Source organism: Triticum aestivum, chromosome 3A (genome assembly GCF_018294505.1).
Source record: "Triticum aestivum cultivar Chinese Spring chromosome 3A, IWGSC CS RefSeq v2.1, whole genome shotgun sequence".
Classification (NCBI taxonomy): domain Eukaryota; kingdom Viridiplantae; phylum Streptophyta; class Magnoliopsida; order Poales; family Poaceae; genus Triticum; species Triticum aestivum.
Genome location: NC_057800.1, coordinates 562,444,383 through 562,452,719, shown reverse-complemented (window position 1 = coordinate 562,452,719; position 8,337 = coordinate 562,444,383). Strand labels below are relative to the sequence as shown.

Genomic DNA, 8,337 nt, shown 5'->3' with positions numbered 1-8,337 from the left:
CTTCATTTTTCATAGACATGTATTAATTTTCTTCAACTGTACGCACATGTAAAATAATTTCAAGTGTACACACGAGTAAAATAAAGCATAGGAGAGTTATATACGCACAAGTAAATCAAAGTACTGTGTACCCAGACAATACAATGCAATTGCAATTAAAAAGGATGGTGCACCACATGTATTCATTTTTCTCCCTACTTCTGATCAAGTACAAAGAAGCATCTTGAGGGTTTAACAAACGGTATCGATAAAGGTTTCGCCCGGTCCGGAGAGCAAAAAACCCAGTCCGTTCAATACACAAATAGTACATTCAAGATCATTACTATACCCAACAACAAATTACACGGAATCCACAAACCACAATACAACATATTGTACAATTCCTTGATTCATCTTGATTGGGAATTGACAGAAGGTAACACCTATACTAATGCTCAAAAGACAACAGTATCCAGGAAAGAACAGAAATGGGCATGTGCTAGGTTTGCACACCACACACGGTGGTCTCTGAAACTGAAGCTATTAGCCCCTGCTGCCAGCTACCTCCCCCTCCAGACCATACATGCTTCAGCTTGCATTTGCATGGGATAAAAATGAAGTCAAGTACCAAGCCTCTACAGGTACCGACTGCCATCTTCTTTCATGCTTCCATTCTGTTGGCGCAAAAAGGGGTGATCTTAGATCAGGGGTTCATCGGGACTGCAGGTCCATGGGTGGCCAAGGACACCATTTGACAGCATTTGCTGCTAGATCTAAGTTTGCTCAGGTCAAAGCATGAAGGCTGGCCTTTTCGTGCAATAGCAAACACGCCCATATCATAAAAGGTAACAGACTCATCGGCAGTTCTATGTGAATCGGCCTCGAGAATATCGTCCAGAAGCCACTAATGCTGTCCCTGCAAACCTGCTGCCATTCAAAGGTTTCATGGGTTTATATGCAAATGTGCTCAGATCAGGAGGACTGTCAGCGGTTCTTATAACTGTAGGAGACAATTTGCTCCGCTCAGAGGGACTAGCAGTAGTCGTGGGTCGGTATGCAAATGTGCTCGGATCAGGACTGTCTGCAGTCCTTATAGCTGTAGAGACTTTGCTCCGTTCAGGACGACTAGCAGTAGTCGTGGGTCGGTATGCAAATGTGCTCGGATCAGGACTGTCTGCAGTCCTTATAGCTGTAGAGACTTTGCTCCGTTCAGGACGACTAGCAGTAGTCGTGGGTGTGTATGCAAATGTGCTCAGATCAGGACTGACAACAGTGCCCACTGCTTTACGAGTGTTCCTGCTCTGATCAAGACAACCACCAGTAGTAGATCTTGCCGGTGCATCTTTATCGGTGACCTTCCCCAGATCAGGAAGAAAAACAGGGCTGCGTGCAAACGCGCTCAGATCAGGAGGACCGTCGGCGCTATTCGAGGCATCACTTCTGGATCTGCTTCGTGAACCACGACCTCTCGCGGTCTTCTTAGCCGTACACCAGAGGTTCTGTTCCGGGGGTCTGAGAATAGATCTGTGACAGAATAACTGTGCCGTTATATATTCACTCATGGATGAAACCAGGTCTATTCCATGTACTGATAAGTAAATTGTGTATATGCACAAGTTATGAAGCTGCATACCTCACAGAAAGGGTATTCTTCACATCCTTTAAAGGAGCACGAAGGCCACTGGCACGGGAGCCTGCGTATCTGAAAGATGATATCAGTGCAGCAAACTTATCCATCGATTTCTCCGCGATGCCACTGTAATTATTCACATGGGAAACATTGCATCCGAATCTTCCTTCAGAATTTGTGTCGATGTCATCAAGGGAATCAGTACCACAGCCTGCAATAATTTCAGACATTACACAGATTGCTCTCTAAAGATCAAGACAGATTGTAATAAAAAAAGTGTTAAATGGTACATAAACGATCTATAATACAGGAAGAATTGCATGGAAAATGAAGATTGAGAAGCATCTAAACTGAATTTACTTTAAAGCGGTAACCTTGGTTGAATTGGTTTAAAAAACCAAGCTTGATTAATGACTGAAATGCTTAACATTCCTTGTGACCAAGAATAACAATTAACAAATGAGGAAAGTTTAATATGTCACACAAAAAACATTCCAGGGAATGATAATCAAGCTGCCAAGTGAGATATCCACCAAACTGCATGCATGTAACAAGCAAAGGACAAACAGAGGCTGATGTTACTTGCAATCCTTTTTAGTCATATTATCTTCATATCCAACATAGCAATGGAACAAGGAACAGGTTCAAATTATCAAAAAGAAGAAACAAAGGCAAAATAAGAACAAGGTAGAACTATTACCTTCATCAACTGTTGGACTGTCATGTGAACTAGTTGGTGGCAATGTTTCCTGCACAAACAGCATATCAGATACCAGCTAGTACCACAGTAGAACTACTAGGCTAGCTGCCATGTAATGATAAGTAGAAATTAAAACGATCATTTACGTCTTCAAAATTTTGGGGATCCCAAAGTTTTCTTCTCTTCACAACACCTCCAGGGTTCCCCGGTTGAATTCCAGAAAGAGTGGAAGTGCCAGTCTCAGCGTTATCATCATCGTCATCATCTAACTGGTCTTCTACTTGATTTGTGAAAACCCTCTTATCTTTCTTGAAGTATGAACTCCTTACAGTAGGAGCCACATAACTTTCAGCATAATGTGGCACTGATCTCGATGGTTCCGTGTTATGAGAAATTAATGATGGATCTGCTATCCCAGGCGAAGTCCCTAGAAACATAAAACAGGCACATATGAAATACTGAAATCAGTCCCAAGATGGTTAATGTTGACTCTCCATGAATAAAGAAACTATCACATGACTTATGGATTAAGTCACACATCAACTACAAAAATTAGAGATCTTACTCTCTAAGCAAGGACTTATTGGCATTGCACTTGTGTTGCAATAACTGACCTCAACCTGAAAAGACAAGCAAGACACAAGGACAAGAGAAATATGTCCGCAGTAAGAAGGTAGGACTAAGAGAGCATTGCAAATGTTTACGCAGTACACTAATAAGAAATACCTCTGCATCTTCAATGTGTTGATCCCTAGAAAGAGGACCACTGCCAATATCACGAGAAATACAGTGGGGTGAAACACTATCTGAATCGTCCCAGGGGAAGGCACGACCAGTACTACGTTGAGAAGCATCAATTGAATCATCTCGAGGAGGTTCAGAGCTAAAATGCTCAGAACTATACTGAGAGAATTGAATATTATTCATTGGCAAGCTAGTGTCTTCAATTGAATCAGGGGTGCCAGAGTCTTCAGTCTGACGGCTCGGAAAAGAAGATTCATTCAACATTTTTTGCTTGGGTGTAACCTTAGGTGCCCTGAACTTCCGTTTTGCCTCAAGCGATGCTAAGCCTTCTAAAGGTTAAGGATAGTGCAATGGGTAGTTAAACAGTGTGAATAAAGGATGCAAATTATCTCAATCAACAAGACAATATGGACAATAACATACTACATTTCGTACATCGCCTTTACCTGCCAAAATATTTGGAGTGGTGGGGTAAGAAAACTGTTCAAATGATAATCAGGTATTCAGGTTTCAAAAACCAAAAATTAACAAGATTCTTGTCCAAGGCAATTCATAAATGTGAATTATATACACGCATCTAGGAGCTCACTTTAGTAAACTTAATTCATCCAAAGTTTTCTTGAATAAAATTAAGATGCATTGAGAGGATACAGAAGTAATTTGTCAATATGTTTTTCTGCACAGGCAATTCTAGCCTCTTCTTTCCATTTGAAGGAATAATAGACTCCTTGACCGGATAACCTTTATCAGCAGCAGGTGCACTGCAAGGAATGCTGGCCTGCAAGATATGTATACGTAAGGCAGAAATCTCAATAAGATAATCAAGAACGAAGACACAACTACATGTTGGTAATTTGCACATCCTGCACTATAACTAAGTACATGCTGGTATAATATTTGATAAACAAGCGACAAAAGTTACTTATTTCAACTTCTGTAAGATGATGGTAGTACATTTAGTTAGAGGCGTCAAAAATACATGAAAACATGACAACTTATATTTACTTCCATTCTTTTGTTTTAGTGAGGAACCTTGTCTATTTTATAACTAAATATTTTTGTTATTTCCCCTTTTCATATCTTCCATGCTGGGCTAGTGTAATGTTATTCTCAAGACTTCCTTTACTTAATCAATAAAGAGAACGTTATTAAAATTCAGAAAACATTTCTAAAAAGCCCTCATATGGTGTTATTCATGAAATTGCATCATGCTTCGTTTGTGCATGCACATGCTTTTACATGCACAAGGCTCCTCAGAAGAGAGGGGTGAATTACATTAGGAGGAACAAAGCACCAGCAAACTAAAACGGCAAATTAGTAAAGCATATGAGAGAAAACAAGTATAACTTTCCCAAAACTGTAGATTGACACAAAAAATCTTGTGGAAGACAAAAACCTAACAAGAACAGCACAGTAGGAAACAGAGAGTACCTCAAATGGTTCCTTTGTAAGTGGATCAATTTCCCCTAGAGCAATACCTTTAACAACAGCCTGTGGTAACCATGTATAAACTAATTAAGGAAATGCTCTAGTGCATGAAAGTAGAGTTCCTTCAGGAGGTAAAATGATTTGGGATTACTGAGTAACATGGTGTCATGAAATCCTTAGCTTATTTTCAAATTCGCCTGTATTCAATGGTCATTAGAAGGAATGGACAAATGATGGAAAAGATCAATGTATGACGTGTATGAACATCAGCTTATCATATTTATATAATACCTAACTATAAAAATATAAGTTCACAAAGGATATGGTCCCAGAAAGTCGTCTTCGCTGAGGTCATGAGGAATGCCAGACAAATGAACAATATCTTCTGTCGCAGGATCATAGACCCTTTGAAACTGAAATGCCCATATTGCCTTCTTGAAATTCTCTTCATATTGAGGTGGAACAGAAACAGCACTGTACCTCAGGTGCTTGATTACCTGAAAGCATGCATTCCATTAACTTCCATCACACTAAGAACTCGTCATTTATTGATCACTGGGTTGCATGACTAGTTTAAAAAGAAATCTCATTTGTAACATTTGGTTGTACGTTGAATAACTAACTATAAGATAATAAGATAATAGCTTCATAAAAGATGGATCAGTAAACCTTTTGTTTTGCCTGTAGGAGCCATCTCTTGAACTATTTATTCTGCTTGCGCATTATGCACATTTGTCCTTATTAGGTCTGTCTTATCTTGTAGGGACAACTGTTCTACACATGTTTTCTGTTTTTTCTGTGGGTTTTTTACTATTTTTATGTGTATTGAAGGTAGTATATTGAATAGACAGAGAGAAGACAGGATTTACCTTCTCATGACTCTTAAGTTTTTGGATGAGTGCATGAGCACGTTTGACACCCATTCCCGGCAAGGATGGAAGATAGTCACAGCCACTTAAAATACACATCTCTAGTAACATCTGTTTCGTGAATCCATTTAAGTCCAGCTCCCTGTTTCGTTCCAATCGTGTTATCTGGAATTCAACACCTTGCCCAAATTTGTCCATCTTGAAAATAATCTGCACATTACAATAAGATACATAAAAATGAGAGAATACAAGTAATGTTCTCAGAGGACAAGCTCAGAGAACGGCAGTTATTCAACTGCCAAACCATGATACCAAGATAATCTTTCCTGCTTATATAAGTTGGAGCTAGTGGTGAGTTCACATGTGGAACCAACAATCTTCACTAATAAACAAATGCACCTCTACCAATATGTGGGATGAGCAACCTTCTAAGAGACATATATATACAAATGTACTTTTACTCACATGTGGGACCTGACATAAATAAACAAGTACACTACTACTTTCATATGAGACCAACACTGATAGAAGACACAAATAACAAAAACCTGACATGCAGCTCCAACTCAAATATATGCTTATGTTTTCAGTTTCTCTTACCAACCAAGTTCCTCCAGTTCTATACCACAGAAAAAGAGAGTGAACAAATTGTAATTCCAAAGCGACGATAGATTTTGTCCTCCTACCCGATTCACGACCTTGTGCAGTCAACTTACTACTGCCTATTCTCATATGTTTAAACATCCGAAATGTTGCGTCTTCCAAATGACCTACTATGAACTCTTAAGATTCTCCAATGCCAGCCGCATGATCTTTCATGTATTTTTGCTCTTTTTAATCATGAACTGTGCACAAAGGCTGCAGAACAATATTAACGATTTTCTAAGCCAGTGGCCTAAATCCTCATATTTTATAGTTTCATAGCAACGCACGGGCATTGTGCTAGTAATTAGAAAGGCTATGGTATATGTTGAGGGCTGAGGAGGGGGTTGTAATAGTGTGCTTACTCTAGAACAGCCAAATGGTATCAAATCTGAATCCTCGGTAATTACAGCGTCAACAAGTTTGTTGACAGATAAGAACGTCATTTGTGCATCTGCTTCGTAAGGCGCAACAATATAATCAACCTTTTCTTGCTTCAGTACCTGCATTGCATGTTTAAAGACAATTTACAGAAATCAAACCAAACATTTTCACTCTGTTAGAAACTACTTTAAATAGGTGGTAACAAGTTGGTAATATAACATGGAATTTACATCTGTACCTGGATCAGTTCTAAAGCAATTTTAGGTGTAATATCAACAGCTTTCTGGTAGCAGTCGAAAGCAGCACGGGAATTCCCAGCTGCTTCATGTTCCCTGGCACGCTCAAGATTTTCCTTTCGTGACCTGAATGATTGCATGATTAGCATCCAGTAAATAATACTGTAGAATGATGACTGCATAGAGACAACAAAAACTGCAGAGCCCCTTGACCGATTCAACATTAGGTAATAATATTACAACTGCACTACATAGGTAGAGAGCCCCAGATGACCACAACAGTAGCTCATATGCAAAGAAACTTCTAAATGCATAACATTGTTGAAAGGTAATGCAAATGTCGCTTGACAGCTGAAACACACTAGACTATTACCCTCAAAGAAGAGCATACCTTGCACGTTTGACCTCTTGTTCGCTCTTCATTGGCAGAAAGCCTCCATCAAATACAAGAATTGGCTTCACGCCATGGTGCCGCAACAAGTTAACCCTATGCATGCAGTACTCGATATGCCTGGTTCAAATTCAAGGGTGCAAACACAGGTGAGTTTATGGTGCTGCACTCAGGATGTGATTGTGAATTGCAGTTGTACATAACTCTATGGTCCTCTGCACTATGATTCGGTGACAAATGAATTTCAACTGCGTCAGGAAACTACGGTGTAAGAAGGCAATGATGCAAAGTTAGTACTTATAGAACTTTCCATACGTAGACCTCACCAACAAAATTTCTACGGATTGAAATGGTGGATTTTGTAACTAAAACAGAACCAGATCTTTCCCAGATATGTTTCCCGTATATATATATATATATATATATATATATATATATATATATATATATATATATAGACCTGCTAAAGTCAGCGTGCGCGTATTATAACCTAGCGTGCGCTCCAGCCGCCCATCAACCCACCGGTTGTACGCACTAATTAGACGAAGCGCGGGCTCGGTCATAAAAGCTACCGTAATGAACTTACGACCAGGCCCGCGCGCTTAACCAGGCTCGTTTCCTCAGGAAAAAAATCAGTAGTAACGAGTTATGATCCACGCGCAAGTTAAGGATCCCACACATGCCTACACCTAGTCTAGTGTAATTGACGATCGTAAAACAGCTCAGCCCAGCATTTAATTGCTACCATCCAGTAAATTGGGCTTGCAGTAGTAATGATGTTACCATCTAGTAACTGGACCTGCCCAAGTAGTAATGCAATACTACCCTAGTTTTACTAGGTTTATCATCTAGTAATTGGACCTGTAGAAGTAGTAATGCATTACTACACTAATTTTACTAGGCTAACCATTGACTCCGTAGCGTAGTAATCCGTTACTACATTCAAGTGTTTTCTTTTCAACGAAAAAAGCTCTTGTAGTAATGCATTACTACCCTGGTTTTTCTAGGTTTACCATTGACTCCATCATAGCGTAGTAATCTATTACTACATGCTAGCAAGGTTTTACGCTTAGGTCTCCAACCAATGATTAGTAAGTGCCTCGTAAACAATCATCGTCCATTACCATCCCTACTATTCCCATTACTACTAATATATAGTCATCGCAGAGATGGGATACATCGGATGGTAAAAAAATTAATTGCGTTACTTTTTTACAAACCTCGTTACCCTTAACTAGTATTGCGGTGGAGCGCAGCCTTCTCCGCGCGACCCACGCGCCTAAGCGGCCGGAGCGCACGCTAAGAAGAATGCGCTCTCGCTTACATTAGCGCAG

The 8,337-nt window shown here is 39.7% G+C and overlaps 1 protein-coding gene across 1 annotated transcript in view; it reads right to left on the bottom strand.

Annotated features, from left to right (window-relative positions):
* Positions 1–209: 209 nt before the first annotated feature.
* LOC123062234 (exonuclease 1) overlaps positions 210–8,337 on the bottom strand; it is a 9,228-nt gene continuing 1,100 nt past the window's right edge. The window contains exons 2-14 of the mRNA XM_044485665.1: positions 7,004–7,123; positions 6,615–6,738; positions 6,358–6,495; positions 5,351–5,560; positions 4,806–4,978; positions 4,485–4,557; positions 3,705–3,831; positions 3,036–3,379; positions 2,875–2,929; positions 2,456–2,736; positions 2,310–2,358; positions 1,613–1,820; positions 210–1,503 (exon numbers count right to left, since the gene is read on the bottom strand). Coding sequence (XP_044341600.1) covers positions 846–1,503; positions 1,613–1,820; positions 2,310–2,358; positions 2,456–2,736; positions 2,875–2,929; positions 3,036–3,379; positions 3,705–3,831; positions 4,485–4,557; positions 4,806–4,978; positions 5,351–5,560; positions 6,358–6,495; positions 6,615–6,738; positions 7,004–7,123 — 2,560 coding nt within the window. The 3' untranslated portion in view covers positions 210–845. The remainder of the gene's footprint in view (positions 1,504–1,612; positions 1,821–2,309; positions 2,359–2,455; positions 2,737–2,874; positions 2,930–3,035; positions 3,380–3,704; positions 3,832–4,484; positions 4,558–4,805; positions 4,979–5,350; positions 5,561–6,357; positions 6,496–6,614; positions 6,739–7,003; positions 7,124–8,337) is intronic.